Here is a 19166-nt window from a genome sequence, read left to right as displayed (position 1 = left end):
AGTGTTTAAACTGGCGCACAAAGAGAGTTCCTTTCCCTCTGCATCAAGAACACAAAATTTCAGTCTCTTTTGGATTGGCCACGCGAGGAGCGTATCATACTCTCCTTGACATATGTGACAATACAAATGAAGGCTTAGATCTCCATCGCCTTTCTTTAATCTTACCCCCGGAAGAATCGAATATCCATAGAAATATGTAGGATTTTCGACGAGAGCTTTCGCTACACCCTTCGTGGAAGCTTCTTTTTTTAGTTCCGACCAACCTTCAACGGTCCATGTAAGAGGCTCAGAAATGCTGAGGGTATTTTGCAGAATAGCTTCCGAACCGCTCACCAAAACAGAACGCTTTTCGCAGACCTCACTATTTAAACGTTTCAAGCTGTCCTTGATATCCCGTTAATCGTTCATGCGCTGCTGAACAATCCTCTCTAGAGCTTCAAGCCTTCTTCCGGTATTTCCAAACTCTTCGGTCGTGAAGGCAGGCAAGCCGTCTAGGTTTTGCTGGAGATTCCGGCAGGCTTCGGATATTTCAGTCGTATTTCCTGCGCAGTTGTCTAACGAGGTTTTAATTTCTTTTACTAGCACTAACGCCTCAGTTAACGCGTTCATGAAGGCGCTTGTGCTGTTCCGCAAAAGTTTTGTTTCCTCGGTTGTCCTACATGCAACAGCCTGGCTCTGGCCAATGCTTTCTTTCAGTGTGTTGTCCAATGTCTGCAATGATTCAGCGACAAGCATGTCAGTAGCCGCTCGCTCTCTGGAAAGCTGAACATGGCCAAAGATCAGTTCTTTCGTTTCATGAACGCAAGCCTGCAAAACCGACAGCTTGACCCGAAGTTCTCCGATTGATTGTGCAAATAGTGTGATGGTTGCATCCGGAACTCCATGCCCGCTGCTTGCAGTGCTGGCTTCCGGAGTAGTGCAGTGGTTTGCGTCCAGATGTCCAGCGAGTTCTCTGTACGGCATGCTTTGCCTGCAGCGGAAGCAGCTGACTGCGTGGTACTGGCAGTCGTCAAAATGATCCACGATCTCGCACACTGGCCCCACGGCGTCACAACCGTTGCTCCAGTTCCAGCACTGAATCTGCACACGAAATTAAAAAAGCAAAATCAGAGGCCAATAAAGAGCATCCTGCCCGCCAATAGCCCCATGCAACTAGCAGCGGGTGTTGCATGTGTTACCATTGATGTCTCCGTTCTTGCTTTGTGTGGCTCCATTGTCTGTACCATTTTTTAGGTGCGGAGTACCTTATGACCGCACAATGTCCATCCGCGTGCGTCCGCATACCCTTTACAATCGCAAACAATCACAGGCACCGGCAGGATTCGAGCCTGTGTCTGGTAGACCAGACAAAGTTGGTGTCAGTCGTCTTACCCATTGGGCTACGACCGTGAGGTAGACCCCGAGAGCCAAACGGCTTACACGCTCGCCTGTAACGGTGCGGAGTATCATAGGACCTCCCAATGTCCGTCCGCGTCCATCCGTGTGTACACCACCATCAAGCGAAATTCGATTTGAGCAGTGAGTTGCCGTTTCATTTAGGGAATAATCAAAGTGCAACTCACGGCTCAAATTGAATGGCTGACGGGGCGCAAATCGGATGTCACTCGGGCGCAACTTGGATGTCATTTCGAGTCTCCGTACTCCGCACCCTCGCCATCATCCACGGAATGAAGATGCTGCCATTTTTCACACTCCTTTTCGACATCGCAAGAGTTGATTTCGCATTTGTGATACAAGCTGTCTATAGGGAGTAGATGATACCTGTCACCATGAAAGACCTCTGACAAAACTGGTGGTTAGTTCAATGTTGTACTGACGTACAAGAGGTTTCTTAGAACCGCCGTACTCGGAATTGGTTTGTTGTCGGTTCTTAAAACTGATAGTTTTGCGGGAGAAGCGGTGTCCAGTGCAACCCGTAAAAGGATAATCATTCATTGCGACCCATAGGACCTTGCAAACTAAGTAGGCCGTGCAGGAGAATACCGCACGTCTCAAAACAAAGTCTGCTAACGGCCGACGGTGTCATACCTTTTCCTTAGGGCTCGCACATCATGCCGAGGTTTCTCAGCAAAGTACGAAGAACACATCTAGGTTCATTCTGTGGAGCGGTAAATCTTTATTTTTGCGACGTATTTTGACATGATTTTGTGTTCGTCGTTGTACTGACCTTATGCAATACAGTGCTTGCTGCTCGTTTTCGCCTTTTTTAAATTTCTTTACATAAAATGCTGCTGTAATATCTAGGGCTCCTTGTTTCTATTTTACCCTCTTCCCTGGTTATTTTAAAACTGGTTCATTTATTAGAGGAATTAATGTTACTCAAACTACTTGAAACAGTAGGGAGCATTCTCAGCTGCAACCTTGTTCGGCAGCCTAAAACGTGGGAACATGAAGCCAACAAAGTTAACGGCGAATAGTGGGCAACGGATGAGCACTGAAGTATACAATGCGGTGCAGTCCTAAAAGAAATCGGCGAGTGCGCGGCCGCAGCGCTCGGAGAACGGCCGGCGCCGAGAAGTAGCGAGAATCGGAGAACGACAAAAACATGCGCGCTGACCGCAAGAGGCAGGAGCAGCAGTGCGTCGTCTGCCACGCCGTGAAGCCGTTCCGCTGAGCTTGCCAGAGCTGAGCAATTCAGCAATGGAATGCAGGAGCCAAAGCTAGGATGTACCCTCGGTTATAGCTTGAAAATAAGTCCACTTTTTTGCAGTCTCTTTTATTTCTTGATGTCTGGTAACAATTATGTAAGCCCTCTACCGGCCGAACATTGTTTGTTATACCCTGCCCTTTCCGTCCCACTAGTAGCTTAACCTCGGTAAAATACAGAAATATAGCGGTCTCCTGACATATAGCGGTTCAGCATAGCTCGCAAACTATTTGGTTGCGCATTCCTCTGTTATTATTTCCGCTATAGGACAATGCTATATCTCCGCCAGTAAATAGTCAGACATAAACACGGCGAGCTGTGTGTAACGACCAAGGTTTAGTTTCTGATGACTAAGCTGAAACGAACTCGGAACTGTAGCACTACAGCATCCCCGGCTAAGGTGGTACGTGGCAGCAGGCGACACATGACCAAACAGGTGTATTATGTATTACGTATAAAAATATCATGCATCAAGCGTATCATGTATCAAAAAGAAAAAGACATTGTCATGAAAGGCGCTTATTTTAAATCAACAGCCGCAAATTGCATCGTCTTTGATTTCCACCTTCCAGTGCGAAATTTCACTGCTCTTGCAAGCTGAGGGGCTCGTCAGCGCCCCGTAGCAGACGACGCACGCTTGCTCCCGCCTCATGTTGTCAGTGCGCATGAGCCGGCTGTCTCTGAGTGTCGCCAATATTAGGCGCTGGCGCGTCGCAGAGCACGTCGGCCCCGCACTCGCCGCTTCCCTTTAACAGTGGACCACACTGTAGGGAAGGCTATGGTGTAATGTTCACCATAACCACAAGACTAGCGAAGTTTTTATTCGTATAAAAATTGAACGCAAACTTTTGCGTTACCAGTGGCCAGAACCTTCTGCGCACAGTACTGTCAGAAAAAATCACTTGAGCGCATCCAAACAGTCGCTTATTTGCTTGCGCACAAGCATGATAAAAGGCACTTGCTCTACACCAAATGGACTTCTCGGCGGCCATCGATTCAAACCTTACTGTTCTAACATTTGGGCCGGAATAAGGGGCTGCCGCTGCTTCATGGGCCTCAGTCGTCCGCGTGGCGGTTTCGTGGCTCGGTCCCGTGTACTCTGTCGCCGGAGCTTAAGGGCACTGTTAGATGTGCAGAAGTATGGATGGCCGAGCGGTAGGAAGTGACTACCGCGAACAGTAGGCCATCAGGCCCGCGAAAGACATGAGAACATGCCGAGCCGTTTGCCCAGAACGAACTGTGTTTATTCTCACAAACCGGCCACTCGCCGCTGTGCCAGGCTTGCACGGCTGAACACAAAACTATCAGCGCTGCGTGGGGGTGCTGCACATGACCTAACATTGTAACACTCCTCCCCTCTTTGGAGGAAGACTATGGGGAGTACGTATTCACTGGTTTCCTAGTCCTCGTGCCACGTCGCAACTTCTGTGTGCTAGGCGTAGGCACGACAGAGTCACGGTACACGTGCACACCACTGTTGAGCGCAGTCCCGTCCCTGTCCATGACACAGCTACTACCAGAGAAGCTATTTCCAAGTGGGTGTTCCTGATGAGGCACTTCCAGAACAGCTGGTGCATGGAGAAGCGGCGGCTCTAGCTGTGGTGGCACTGCAGTGATGCAGTTTCAGGAGAGGTCAGCAGTGTTTCTGTCGGCACAAGGCGCAAGTGGTCGCTGTGTCGGTTTCCCAAGGTCCCATCTTCAAAACGGACATGGCCTGATGACGAAGTAACGTCCACAACACTGGCAGGCACCCAAGGTGTACCCCTGCGGACGTTTCGCGCATACATATCATCACCTAACTGCAGTGATGGAGCCTGCCGGGATCCTTTGTCGGCATACAACTTCTGCTTGAGTTGTTTACGACGTACAGATTCCTGCATGCTTGGCCTCAGGATATTCAACGGAGTCTTGAACATTCTTCCAGTCAAGAGCTCACACGGTGGGTGACGTGTAGCTTCATGTGGTGTGGTCCTGTAGTGGAATAGGAACCTGGAGATCTGCGTTTGGAAGTTGTCAGAGCCAGACTTTTTGAGTTTGTTCTTTACAGTTTGTACAACTCGTTCAGCTGCACCGTTTGAGGCAGGGTGATACGGCGGTACGAGCATGCGGCGTATTCCATTTCGAGTTAAGAACTCAAGGTACTGGGCACTAGTGAAGGCAGGACCGTTGTCTGAAACTATGACGTCAGGCAGGCCATGCTGAGCGAATGCAATTCTCAAGGCAGAAATGGTAGATTCTGCAGATGTGGAAGAAACAGAAAAGACTTCTATCCACTTCGACAACGCATCCACAATAACCAAGAACGTGTGTCCTCCAAAGTCATTGTGAAGCCTTGACCAGGATCGTTGTGGGAAAGGCCACGTCGTCTGCTGAACCGGACGTGCAGCTCGATGTTGAGTCTGGCACATAGCGCAGCTCTTCACACTGTTGGCAATGTCATTGTCAATACCTGGCCACCAAACATGGCTCCTGGCAATCATCTTGCTCTTCTCGATACCCGGGTGGCTGGCATGAAGAACACCAAGAACTTGACCTGCAATGATTTTGGAATCACGACTTGTTCCCCAGAGTAGGCAACCCTAATGGAGACTGAGTTCTGAGCTTCTGGTATTGAAGGGGTTCCACCCTGGTCTCACTGGGAGGCTTTCTCCTTTCAGGAACAGAAAGAACAACATGACCCAGAACTGCATCATTCCTTGTGGCGTGGGCCACAACATCAGGTGAAAGGAGTCGCGGATATGCCTCCTCCAGCAAGATTTCAGCAGGTCGTGGTAATGCAGTGGTGTCAGTTGGCAGAGGCCGCCTACTACGAGCATCGGACTGGCCGAGCTCTTCGCCAGGCTTGTATACAAGTTCGTACTTGTACGCAGAAAGCTTCAGAGCCCACCTGACCACCCGAGGCGAAGCTTGCACGGGAACGGGACTGTGGGCGCCCATCAGTCCAAGAAGTGGCTTCAGGTCAGTGTGCTTCGAATGAAATGCCCCACAAGTACTGGTGGTATCGGTCCACACCAAACACTAAAGCCAATGCCTCCTTGTCGAGTTGACTGTAGTCTTGATCTGCTTTTGACAAGCTCCTCGAGGCAAAAGCAATGGGATGTTCCCGGCCATCACCATCTTTATGTGCCAGGACTGCACCTATACCATATGGCTATGCGTCGCAGCTGAGGCAAACAGGCCTGGCAGGGTTCAAATGCACAAGAACTGGACCTGATGTCACCAAGTGCTTGCAGGCAGTGAATGCATCTTGTTGTTGTTGTCCCAACTCCCACTTCTTCCCTTCACGAAGAAGCAAGTGCACTGGACGAAAGGGTGATGGAAGATTGGGTAAGAAGCGCCTGTAGAAGTTGACAACTCCCAAGAAACGCTGAGGTTCCTTAACATCTTGAGGCACAGGAGCATGCAGAATGGCTGCTACCTTGTCAACGTTTGGTAAAGGCCCTCCTTGTTGATGATGTGCCCGAGATACTCAACTTGTGGCCCAAAGAAGTGGCATTTTTCAAGTTTCAGCTTGAGGCCAGATTCCTGAAGCTTGCTAAGCACAGCGCGGACGTTGTGAAGGTGTTCACCATCGCTTGCGCCAGTTACAAGAATGTCATCGAAATAGACTGCTACATGTGGCAGTCCCCTGAGCAAGTTCTCTATCTCACGCTGAAATATTGCAGGAGCAGATGAGACGCCAAAAGGCAACCGGGTGTACTGAAACAACCCCATATGCGTCGAAATGGGGACGTACCCTCTAGAGGCCTCGTCAAGGACAACTTGCTGGTACGCATCTCGAAAATCTAATTTTGTGAATTTCTCACCTCTAGCAAGCACAGTCCACAGGTCCTCGATCCTTGGAATGGGGTACTGCTCCACTGTTTCCACTGGGTTTATGGTGACACCAAAGTGGCCACAGATTCTGATGCGTCCATCCATTTTGGTCACAGGAACTATAGGTGCAGCCCACTTTGCTCTCTTGAGTGGAACAAGAATGGAATCTCTTCTTAATCTTCGGATTTCTTGAGTGACTCGATCTGTCAGAGCATACGGCAGTGGGCGTGGCTTGAAGAACCGAGGCGGAGCATCCGAAGGAACATATAGAAGAGCTTTAGCACCCGTGAACGTACCCAGGCCTTCTTCAAACCTTCGGCGTAGTCTTGGACTAGGTGTTTGACGTCGGAAAGTGCGTGGATGTTCACTTCAGCGTCGGAAACGCCGATGCCCAGCTCGCGCATCCAGTTGCTTCCTAGAAGAGTGGGCGATCCGTCCCCGGTAAGAAAAATAGGGAGGTCAGCCTCCTTGCCATGAAACTTCACGCTGACGTCAGCTTTGCCTTGAACCTTTTTCAGTTCCCCGGAATAGCTTCGCAGAAGCACTTGTGACGGCTGCGCAGGAACCGAAGGCAAAAGCTGAAGAAGACGCGACTTGGCCATGACGGAGACACTTGCCCCCGTGTCCACTTCCATGCGGAACGGCTTGCCGCAAACGTCAACAGTGACGGTGAACGGCGGAGGCGGCATGGCGTAGTCAACTTGCCACATGTTGAAAACTTCAGAAGATGAAGTTGTAGCGGCGTCCTCCTCGCGGACAGTATTCACACGATGACGGTTGCTCGAGGACGGTGAACTTCGTGCCGATAACGAACGTGCCTTGGAAGGGCTGTTGGTTGGGCTTGGCTGTCCTTTCGTCTCGTATTGCACACCTTCGCCAAGTGACCTCGTTTGTGGAAGTAATTGCAGATTGTCTTCACATGCTTGCATTTTGATGCAAGGTGTCCGTCCCCGCAGCGGTAGCAGGTGACGCCCCCCGAGTCTGACGAGACACACTGAGTCGAGAAAGCGCTGCTCTTGTTAGCTTGGGCTATCTCGCCAGCGTCCTTTTTTGCTGCTTCCATTGCCAGGGCGCTCTGCACAGTGTTGTCGAAGGTGAGGTCCGGTTTTTCCAGAAGTCTTGTTTGGACGTCCGCTTTGCTTATGCCACACACGATGCGGTCGCGGAGCATGTTTTCGAGTTCAGCACCGTAGTTGCAGTGCTCGGAAAGGCTCTTTAGTGCTGCTATGAAGTTGCTGACGGATTCCCCTTCCGCGCGAACGCGTGAGTTCAAACGAAAAAGCTGCACGACGGCAGATGGCTTCGGACAGTAGTGATTTCCGAGAACTAGAAGAATCTCGTCCAGCGTCTTGTGACTGGGCTTGGTGGGCTTGACCAAATTTCGGAGCAAAGCATACGTTTTCTGCCCGCAGCAGCTGATGAATACGGAAGTATGCTTTTCTGTGGCGACATCATTGGCCAAGAAAAATGCTTCGAGCCGGTCCACGTAACAGGGCCAGTCGTCTCCTCCCCCCTCGAACGGCTCGAGGTTGCCGAAACTTGGCATTGTGAATGAATGGCAGAGGGGTGCGGGAACGAAGACTCACGTGAAACTTTCTTTCATCCTCGTCGCCAGTTGTTAGATGTGCAGAAGCATGGATGGCCGAGCGGTAGGAAGTTACTACCGCGAACAGTAGGCCATCAGGCCCGCGAAAGACGTGAGGACATGCCGAGCCGTTTGCCCAGAACGAACTGTGTAACTGTGTTTATTCTCACAAACCGGCCACTCGCCACTGTGCCAGGCTTGCACGGCTGAACACAAAACTATCAGCGCCGCGGGGGGGCGCTGCACATGAGGTAACGTTGTAACAGGTACGGCCTCACCGTCGCATCGAGACGGTAAGGCACGGCCCCTAACCTCCGGCGACAGAGAAGAGGGGCCGAGCCACGAAACCGCCACGAGGACCACGTAGGCCCGGTCAACGTGCGCGCGTCCTTTCTGCGGGGCTCAATAAACTTTTTCCAATGATTGGTTGATTGTGGCGCTTAACGCACCGACGCTACTCAGGCGGGGAAGGTAATTAACGTGCGCCGAAATCTCGTACACCCTGGCGTTTTTGCATCTCCTCCATCAGAACAGCGGCCGCACCGGCCGAGAAACGAACCCGCGTCCTCGTGATCAGCAGCACAGCGCCTTAGCCACTGAGCCACCACGTCGGGTAATTTTTTTCAATCCAATTCAATTCAATACGATACCATTGAATTAGCTCCAGATAATACAAGAGGCCCGGAGTATCATCCCCAATTTCTAAAAAAAACGAGGAAACTTGTGCTGTTTGTTTGGCCCAGCAAGTATTTGCGGTCACCATAGAAATGAAAAGCGCCGCTAACAAACAGTTACCGAGTTCACACGTCTACTTGGGCTCTAGGGCTAATCGTCGAAAGGCGATTCGTAAAACGGCAACTCGAAGTAGGGCAATTCGTCGCGTAGGGCAATGCATACTAGGGCAATTTGTCGAAACGACGATCCGTTGCTTCGACGAATTGGTTCGAAAAACTAAACTTGGCTAGTTGGAACTGGCTCATTCTATTTCGTGAAACAACAGACTGAGGCAAAGACTCAGCACGGGCACAGTGCAGACTAACAGCACCAATTTATTAAGGGAGCAAGCAATTTATAATATTAGGCAAATACCTCGCGCCTTCTCAGAATGAACCCAGCGGGTTTTTTAATGGTCGCCAAAGGTCCCGAAAACGATATTCATCATGCTTTTCATGTACCTCACGAGCCGCTCTTAGTCCTGTTATCCAAAATCAAGAAGAGCTCCGCAAAAAGTACGCCAGCGTAGAAAGGATAAACAGAGTGACGTCAACAAGCGATTATCGGCGATACGAATGCCACAGCGCTTCTTCTGCACACATCTATCTGTAGTGCTCTCGTGACAAAACACATGAACGAATATTCGTGTATTTCAACCTGCGATGAGCTTTATTTCTTAACGGATTCTTAGACAGCTAACATCGTTTAGGTGTGGAGCATGGTTGTGGTCGTCTGTGAATTTAACAACGCGCAGATTAGAGACGTAAGCCACGATATTCGCTTTGCAGGTCCCTGTCCTTCGACATATCCAGTACAGTCGAAAGCTTTAGGACAGTAAACAAAGGAGCGCATGCCGCTCAATACATGCAGAGCGCTCTGGTGAGAGACTGGCGTGCTCTCGCAGTTTGTGCGGTTGCGTGTGCACTCCCTGAAAGCGCTTTATCGCGCGGCTGCCTGCTGCATTAGTTACGTCACGGAAGATAACACATTTTTTATCACCCAATCGGGCAGCGAAACGAAAGTTTAATCAGGCCGCCCCGTTTGGCGCTTGATAAAAAGCCCCTCATCGGCACATGTATTCTCTGGAATCGTTTCTAGATATCTAACGTAGCTACCGCAGCAGCGCAATCAACCATTGTCAGGGGGGTGGATCCGCCAAATGTACGAACTGCGACAGTTCGCCATGCCATCGCAAGACCTCTCTGCATGTACTGAGCGACATGCACTCCCGTATTTACTGTCATAAAGCTTCTGACATGCTTTGTTCAGTCTTTGGGTTCACAGCTTGCAAAAATTCTTCGTGAACCCGCATCTTCTCGCCTCTTTCAGTCCTCATGATTTCCGTGGCGATTGCAAGAAAAGCTTAGACCAGTTATTTAGTAGCCTCGGACTGGTTAACATTACCTTGTTTGTCTTGAAAGTTTGTTCTGGAACCTGCAAGCCCACTGCACTACGAACTTTCGGCCTTGGGCGAAAAGACTGGCCTGGTGAACCAGCAGCCTCCCCTCTGGGTTTTTTATTAATGATTTCTTAGGAGGCATCACGACTTTTACCTTTAACACATGCACGTTCAATGCCCTTTCTCGAATAATCCGTTGTGATTTAAAGATGAAAAAAAATTTTTTTCGACGAATAAACTTATGGCGAACTACCCGACGCGACGAATTGTACTGCGTCGACTTGCCCTTTCAATATGCCCTAGTATGGGTCGTCTTTCGACGAACGGCCCGTCCGTTGTCCATGTTCTCTATTACAACCACGGAACAAATCGTGCTTCATAACGTGCCATTATTTTTTTTAAGGGGGGGGGGGGGTGCAGGGGCAGGAAGAAATGACGAATGTACGCCACCTACCTTGCGCCCAAACAGTTTCTCTCTGGTGAACGTTGACCAGATGATGTCGTCTGGTTGGCAGACATCTTTATCCAGAGGACAGCGGTTGCGTTCTTCGTCACCGCTGCTGTCGTAGCACCTGCTGCAGAGGAGATGGCTGCAGGGCAACAGCGCTATCCTTGCGGAAACCAGACCGCAAGCGCTGCACACCCTAGTCTTTGGCAAGCCGTCTACGAACACGGTAGGCTTCCAGTCTATGCGGCTGTCGAAACCGAACACTGTGTACTGCGCGCCGGCCGAGGCCATCGCGAAGACTGCCTATAAAAGAGGCCTTGGCACTGCACGCCTTGAACGGCTTACGCCAACTGTCGCGTACAGAGCTGTGGGAGATAAAAGCGGCTACTCTATTATCTTACTCTATTATCTTTGCTGCTCTTATGAAAGCTGCTTGAGTGGAAAAGCTGCTATCAGCCTGCCTTATCACAGAGCTCGGCTCGCCCGCTGGGCCGTCTGCGCGTGCTTCAGCGCAAGCGAAAGGCGGAATCCAATCATCTACTAGATGTAACTGGACGACAGGCGGCGAAATATCAAGCGAACGCGAACTTTCCTGAAATACTCCGAGCATAGTCTCTGTCAAAATATTGTTGGCCACGGCAAGCATGGCCGGAGCAGGTGCGTGGCCAAGCAGAGGCGTTGCGCTTGCCGCTGTCCGCTGGTTACGCGGGTAAATAGAGCGAGAGGAACTTTCGCCCTTGCTTTTGTACTGTGTCCGCCGCGACAAGTGCTGCGCAGAATGCCTGCGCTGAAGCGAAGGGCCCCTGCTATGAGTAACCGGCGGCGCTGAAATTTTCGCGCCAGCCATACTGTCCATACTACTAAAGCAAGCTTGCAAGTTCCACTGGCTCTGTTTAGCCGCGACACCAGACGACAGCGGCAAGCGCAGCGCCTCTGCTCGGCCGCGCACCTTCTCCGGCCACGGTCCTCGTGGCCTACAAAATTTTGACGAAGACTGTACCGAAGTTGATGATGATGGTTTAAGTTTAATGGCGCAAGGCCGACATGGGCAAAGAGCGCCAAATACAAAGTTATTTGATAAGGAGGGAAATCGGATAAAGTCAGTTAAATACTATGAGCACGTCTGGTGTAAAGGGCCAGGGTGAAGAACGTGAGTGGTTAAAAGATAAATACGGTGGCTGGTGTATAGGACCAGGGGTAAAACTATGGGGGATAAGAGATGAGTTGTAAGAAATGAACTTCAGATAGGAACCTTAAGGTTCGCTGAACAGAGAACATGGCTTCATCTCCTAAGAAGTATGACGGGTGTGGTGGAATATGTCGCGTGTGTAGTTGTGGGAAGTGTTTGTGTCGTGTAATGTCGAGTGCCTTACATTGTATGAGGATGTGGATCACGGATAGGGCCTCTCCGCACCTGCTGCACAGAGGTCTTGGAGACCCCGTGAGAAGGTGCGAGTGCGTTGCATGAGTGTGCCCTATCCGTAATCTAGCCAAGGCGACTTCAGTGTATCTATTGCGTGTGTCGGTGGTGTGTGGTCCCAAGTGTGGTTTTATTACGTGTAACTTGTTGTCTGTTTGTTCACTCCAGTGTGTTTGCCATGTTTTGCGAAGTTGTTGTCTGATGTGTGGTTTCACGTCGGTGTAGGGTAATGTGGTTATGTGTACTGTATTCGAGAGTGTAGCAGCAGCAGCCATTCGGTCCGCTGCTTCGTTCCCGGCTATACCACTGTGGCCAGGGACCCAGCAAAGAACCAGTTCAAATTTGCGTAAATACACCGACATAATACCCTTGACTATTAGATTTACCACGTGATTTTTTGAAGACGTTGATGACGACAACGCCCGCACGACACTGAGGGAGTCTGTATATATAATGGATTGTGGGATGTGACTTTGAAGGATATGATTAACAACAAGAAGTACACCATTAGCCTCTGCCGTAAAGATACTGGTATTACTGTTAAGAGTTCTAGTGACATTAAGGCCGGGCCCATGCGCCGCGCAGGACACAGAGGTGACAGTTTTAGAGGCGTCCGTATAAAATTCAGAAAATTGATACTTCTGCTGCAAATACAAGAAGTGCTGCAGAATTGCACATGTGGGAGCTCGGTTTTTATCTACATGTGTGAAGGATGTGTCGCATGATACAGGGCGGAGATGCCATGGTGCTATAAAATCTGTTTGCGAACTTTGTATGGTGTCTAAAAAGGAGACAGAAAGCTCTGACGCTTCCTCTCTAACTCTGTAAGAGAAGGGCGCAGAGAACGATGGTCGGTTTAGGAGTAGTGCAGTCTGAGACGTATCATAAAAAGCCAATTTAAAAGGATGGTGTGGCATAGATGAAATTGTAAAAGCAAAAAGAAGATCTGTGTATGCTCGCTGACGTTGTAGGTTCCACTTATTACACTCCACATAGAGGCTTTCGACCGGGCTAGTCCGGAAGGCGCCACATGCCAACCGGAGCCCCAGATGAAGCACTGGGTCCAGCATTTTGAGGGATGTCTTACTTGCTGACCCATAAACAACGCTTCCATAGTCTAATCGTGAACCTATCAGGCTGGTAAAAACACGTAAAAGAAGTTGTTTGTCAGCCCCATATGAAGAGTGGGAGAGAACCTTGAGTATATTCATGGCCTTTAAGCATTTATGTTTAAGTTGTTTTATGTGTTGAATGAACGAGAGCTTTTCGTCAAGGACTACACCTAAAAACTTGTGTTCATTTCTGACTGGAATTGAGACACCATTGAGTTTGATGTCTGGATCCGGCCGAATGCCGCGCCTTTTCGAAAACAAAACACAAGTACACTTCACTGGATTAAATTTAAAACCGTTGCTATCTGCCCAGCCAGCTAGCTTGTTAACACCAAGCTGGACTTGGCGCTCGCAGATAGACAGGTTACAAGACTTAAAGGATAATTGCACGTCGTCTACATAGATTGAGCAGGAAATGGTTGGTGGCAGAGCCTTCCGAAGAGAGTTCATTTTTACAATAAACAACGTGCAACTCAAAACTCCACCTTGCGGAACACCGTTTTCCTGCACATGAACTCTAGAGAGTGCAGTTCCAACTCGCACGCGAAACGTTCTTTCAGAGAGGTAACTGGCAAGCGTGTTCCACATGTTACCCGACATACCAAAGGACTTCAAATCGCTGAGGATGCCGTACCGCCAAGCAGTGTCGTACGCCTTTTCAAGATCAAAGAATACTGTCATACAGTACTGCTTATGCAGGAAAGCATCTTTAATATATGACTCTAACGCAACGAGTTGATCATTCGTAGATCGCCCCGCCCTAAAGCCCGCCTCGCAGCTCTCGAGAAGACCGTTGTACTCTAAGAAGTACACGAGTCTCCTGTTTATCATCTTCTCGAGGAGCTTGCACAGGCAGCTTGTCAGGGCAATGGGGCGATAACTGGCGGGAGAGGAAGGGTCCTTTCCTTCCTTCAGGAAAGCCACTACTATAGCCTCCCTCCAAGAGCGAGGAATGTGCCCCGAAAGCCATATGTTGTTGTATAGATGTAGGAGTGTTTCAAGAGTGTCTGGGTGTAGGTGTTGTATCATGGTGTATGTGATTTTGTCTGCACCTGGAGCTGAAGGCTTACATGTGCTCAGAGCAACCTTCAGCTCATGAATTGAAAAAGGAGAATTGTAAGAAGTGTGCGACTTGTTGTTATCACGCAGGGACTTCTTTTCTGCAGATGTTTTGTTTTTCATGAAAGTGTTTGTGTAGTGTGCTGAACTGGACACGTGTTCGAAGTGTTGTGCAAGTGTGTTAGCCTGGTCTTCCAGTGTGTCCCCTGTTGTACTAACCAGGGGCAGGCTGTGTGTCTGTTGTCCTTTTAGTTTTCGTATTCGTGTCCAGACTTTATGTGTGTCAGTGTACGAGTTGATGGAAGTGAGGAAGGTGCGCCAACCGAAGTGTTAAGTCTGCGCCGTTTTTATGTTCGAGGCATAAGAGAACGACGGAAAATATTTTAAACACAGCTAACATTGGGATTCAGCGTGCCAGCGCAGCTGGCATACAAGCCACTGCGCTGGTCGTGGCTAAAAAGTATTGTGGCCTACTTTGGATATCTTAAGGTAGGTACACAGAAAATCTGCCGCACCTTCCGCTTTCGTCTTTGACTTCATTTCGGAAAAGAGCCACTGCGTTCAGCGATAGAACCCGCAAATTTGTATTGCACCTCTCTGATATTGACGTAGAGAAGCAGTACGTGTTTACAACCTTTTACAAGTATTCGACTTGCGCGACGTTTGCACTATTTTACACTCAGTATAATAAAGTGTTTTTCGGTTTATTTATGACCGGTAACCGGCCAGTTACACTTCGTGAAAAGGTAATGCCCTTTCCAAGAGCAGTGAAGTCTACTTAATCAGTAATTTCTCAGCTGCGTGCTTTTGTCCGCTACATGAACTCTAAACATCTATCTGTCCGGTTTAAGCTCGGTGCCCGTTTTAATTTTCTCTCTTGCCTTGGAAATGCATTTATCACCTACAATATCTTTATGTTTCCCCACTTCCCTTACTGCATTATCCCATAATTGGGTGCCGTAACTGCCAGGAATAAAATTTTTGATACACCACTAATTTCACTACTAATTCGATCAATGTCGTCGGTAATTACGCCTATTCGGGCTGTTAAAAAAAGTTACACGGCGAACAAACGCAATGTACCCGCATGCAGAAGCGCACGCTGTCGAATGCGCTTCCGAGTTCCTGTATAGTGTTTTTCTTTCTTTGTGTGTTTGTAAACTTAGCACTGTGTTTTCACAGTTCAGATATACAAATAACGTTCTTTCGTTAGCTGCAAAGGAAAGTTTGATATCCACCTCAAGGCAGCCATACGGCTGCAAAGGAGAGCCTTCTTCGCCTTTTTTCGCAGAAACTTACTCCACCTTAGGGATTTCCCCTAAATCTGGTCGATTAACACCTGCCCATCACTTCGAGTTGTTGATCAATTCCCTCTCGCCCTACAAACGACTGGCCTCCTGGTTAGCTGAGTTAACTAGTGGAACGACTGCTCTTGTTAAGCAGTGGTCCCGGGTTCGAATCCTGGTGATCAAATGGAGCGTAGCAGGAGCACACGGCGCGGAAAGAATACCCACGAACGAGCGCTCACTTCCAAAAGATTGTTTATTCACATGACGGCAAATATATATGCTTATGGTGTATTCGGTTGGACGTTTACCAGCGCTCTGGAGTGCTCTGAAAAGCGGCCGCGCATTTGGTTGGTACAATTCGAGCGCTCAAACTACCTTCGGTTGGTTATTTGGAGCGTCATCCTCCGACTCGGAGCGCTCCAGACCGCTCTGACTTCGAAGTGAGAGCGTGGCGGGATCTGGCCGGGAGGGCGGGTCACGTGACACAAAACGCCGCGGTTTAACCGGCGGCTTCCGGCGCTGGCTGCACGGTGGCGCTACAGGCGCGCTGCTCCGAGGTCGCCGATGCATTCGGTTGGTACGCTTCCTCTCGCACTCCGATTGCGAGCCGCCATGGCATCTGGCGACTCCGAGCCAGAGGACCGGAGCGGCCAACCGAATACGCCATCAGCCTTAGCAGGAACAATACATAGATAAAAAAACTACAAAAAAAATACTGACAAATAAATAGCACAGCATGTTAGGGCGTGTAGAGGTTGGGCTGCGGAGTTCCCTGGCACCACAGTAGAAGAGATAATTAAGGACATGCAAGCGCGCTTAATCAGTGAGGCAAATCAGATGGCGCGTAAAAGGAATGACTGTATTAGTAAACTGTATTTTGCGTTATCTGACCGTGAACTACATTTCCTGCAATGTAATGCCATACGCGACAGGCCACTGTGATTGCCAAAATGTTGGGCGCGTGTTGGGTGTATTCGCTATTTCTTTGTCAGTATTTGTGTTTTTTTTTGTTATTTGGTATTCCTCTTTTTATTGTTGCTGCTAAGGCTAGCATATACATTTGCCGTCATGTGAATAAAGAATCAGTTGGAAGTGGGGGCTCGTCCATGTGTATTCTTTCTGTTCCGCGCGTTTCTTCTGCGCTAAATTTGATCACTAAGAATTACCAACTAGCCCAGTCTACAGCTTTACTTCGAATCCTGGACCAGGACGAAGTTTCTGAAAAAGCTGTATAGCTTTCCTTCGTAGCCTTATGGCTGCATTCAGGTGGATGTCAAACTTTCCTTCGCAGAAACGTACTCCGCATTGGGGATTTCCCCTAAACCTCATCCATTTCGTTAGCTGTACAAATATATTCGTGGAGACACACTTTACGGATAACCCCATGCAGCGACGTGCTTTACGAAACTGAATCGGTGCAGCAAGCCAATACTGTGGGCGAAAGCGCTGCGAAGAAATCTTTACACCGCCTTTCTCAGTCGCTCGTCGCTTTACCTCGCATGTGGGCTGCTTCTGGCGGCCAAAAGTGAGCGACGGCGACGGCGTATTTTTTGTTTGCTCGTCGGTGTCGCCCACACTACCTGCTTGCTGTCCCTAATGAATTGCGTTTTCGCGTCACTCGACGCTGCCGCTGGATGTGGTTACTCCTAAAGGCCCCCGGCAAACTCTTTCCTACCAATTTAAATACACAACTATCCCAAAATATGTAACATTTTTTTCTCGCCAGCACGTCTAGTGCATAAATGAGCTTACAGCGGAGCATCTAATAGCGCTTTCCATTGGGCGAACAGGAGCACTTCTAACTGCACCCAAAGTGCTCTCGCGAGTTCTGGCGTCTTCCAGTGGTCGGGCAGGAGCAGGGGTGTTGTGTTTCATTGGTCGATAAGGAGCACTTTTTTGGCGCCGAGAGCAGCCGAGAGCAGTTCTCGGTGCTCCATCGCCAGCGGCGGAGTAACAGGGAACGCCGAGGAAGTTACATGACTTCTTTTGCGTCACTTCTGGTTTTATCCCCGGGTGGCGGAGGAAAAATGGCGGAATTCAGCAGCCGCGGTAGTCGCTCAGTGCGTAAGGAAGCAGCTAAGCGCGGCTGTCTGGACAAGGAATTGCTGCTACTTTTAGATGATGAAAGCACCACATATTCAAGCGCAAGCTCATCATCGGACAGCAGCAGCAGCGACGACGACGACGATTTGACATTGCATGAGTTTATGTTCGAGCACCTGTTTAGCCCGCCGGAGCAGCGACCGAAGGTAGAGGGGTCATTTCAGATAAGATCGAACAAAGCATGGCTGGTCGACCTCTTCAATTCGCTTGAAAATTTTTTACCTCATTCCCGCATGTATGTAATGTGCGGACTCACAAATATTTTCGGCGGAAAAAATTTTGGCCGATAAAAAAAAAAATTTGGAACCCACCCGCGTGGACCCCGGCCGCTACCTGCCCATGCGCCGCGGCCAAATTTAGCAACGTCTAGCAAAAAATATACTAATCAGGCGGGAATGGTAATTTTTATGCTTAATTTACGCCTGGTGTACATTTCGCGCCCAAAATATCGTTGGCTAGAAGAACATATATTTTTTGTAATAAATTTCCAAATCTTGCTCAGAGCGCATTTTGTTGTGTACTTTGCGGGCCAGTATTATCGTAAGTAATGGCGCTACAGCGTTAAAATTTGAGTTAGGGCTGCTCCTGGCAAGCACAAATAAGGGCCATAAATATCGTGTCTGTGCACACTACGGTTAAAAAGTAAATGGCGCACAGTTGTGAAGAAAAAACTAGAACACTCCGAGTTCAGAGGCTTATTAAAAAAAAGCCCTTCTTCGATTTTGCTGAAATTCTCCCCAGATGTTAACCTGTGAATGTACTTCAATTATCATTAAAAACATGTTGCATCATTTTGTTCCTGACGCGCCTACAGCGCGAGAAAAAAGCCTGGTCGGCCAGGTATTCACAAGATCCTGAGACACGAAACAGTGAGAGCAACTTCCAGTGAATGTGCAGCCGTTTGATATTTTTTTGTACCAAAGGCAAACTGTTACTTATTGATAGTATTACAGAGAATTCAGAAGCAAAACTGAAATTTTTATGTGAATTTTGGAACGAAAATAAACAATCTGCGCACAGCTAAACGTGTACTCTTCGAAGAAAAAACGGAGGAACTCCAGATTCACGCGCATTTAAAAAAAAACCTTCTTCGAGTTTTATGAAGCTTTCCACGGATATTTTCCTCCTACTTTAATTGCGTGAGCCATTAAAAAAACTCGCATCATTTTGATCACTGAAAAGCAAAAGAGCCTTGTCAAGCATGCTCGTCACAAGCAGCTGAGACATAAAACGACGATTGTGTCTTTCTGCAGATTTCCCTTATTTATTTTGTAGAAAGGGCAGAATATCTTCTGAGATAAGGAGAATAGAATAGCCAAGAAACATTAACGAAGTCAACGTTTGAAATGACAGCGTTCCATCGGCACCCCATTATTACCATGCAGCTACTAGCTGTTTATTTACACGTTGCTTGCTGCATCAATGTTCATAGTTTCCTCAAAGGGGCAGAAACAGTCCGCGCTGCACATAGTTTGCATATATCTGCTTCTGATGACTTCCTTAAACGCCACACGTCCCAGGACTGTATGCCGGGAAAGGCACGCACTGTTCGCCATTCTTCCTTTTTTGTTTCG

The 19166-nt window shown here is 48.8% G+C and overlaps 1 protein-coding gene across 1 annotated transcript; it reads right to left on the bottom strand.

Moving 5' to 3' along the window:
- Positions 1-258: 258 nt before the first annotated feature.
- Positions 259-11008, bottom strand: LOC144178046 (uncharacterized). The gene is made up of 2 exons (XM_077705579.1): positions 10616-11008; positions 259-1080 (listed from the first exon to the last, which is right to left on the bottom strand). Exons 1-2 carry the CDS (start codon positions 10898-10900, stop codon positions 397-399), a joined length of 969 nt encoding a protein of 322 aa, XP_077561705.1. The 5' UTR covers positions 10901-11008; the 3' UTR covers positions 259-396.
- Between the last annotated feature and the right edge of the window lie 8158 nt (positions 11009-19166).

The sequence above is a fragment of the Haemaphysalis longicornis genome, unplaced genomic scaffold, assembly GCF_048455015.1.
Source record: "Haemaphysalis longicornis isolate Haplotype H1 unplaced genomic scaffold, Haemaphysalis longicornis Haplotype H1 scaffold_39, whole genome shotgun sequence".
Taxonomy (NCBI): Eukaryota; Metazoa; Arthropoda; class Arachnida; order Ixodida; family Ixodidae; genus Haemaphysalis; species Haemaphysalis longicornis.
The sequence above is the reverse complement of the archived record's forward strand: the minus strand, read 5'-3'. Positions and strand labels throughout refer to the sequence as shown.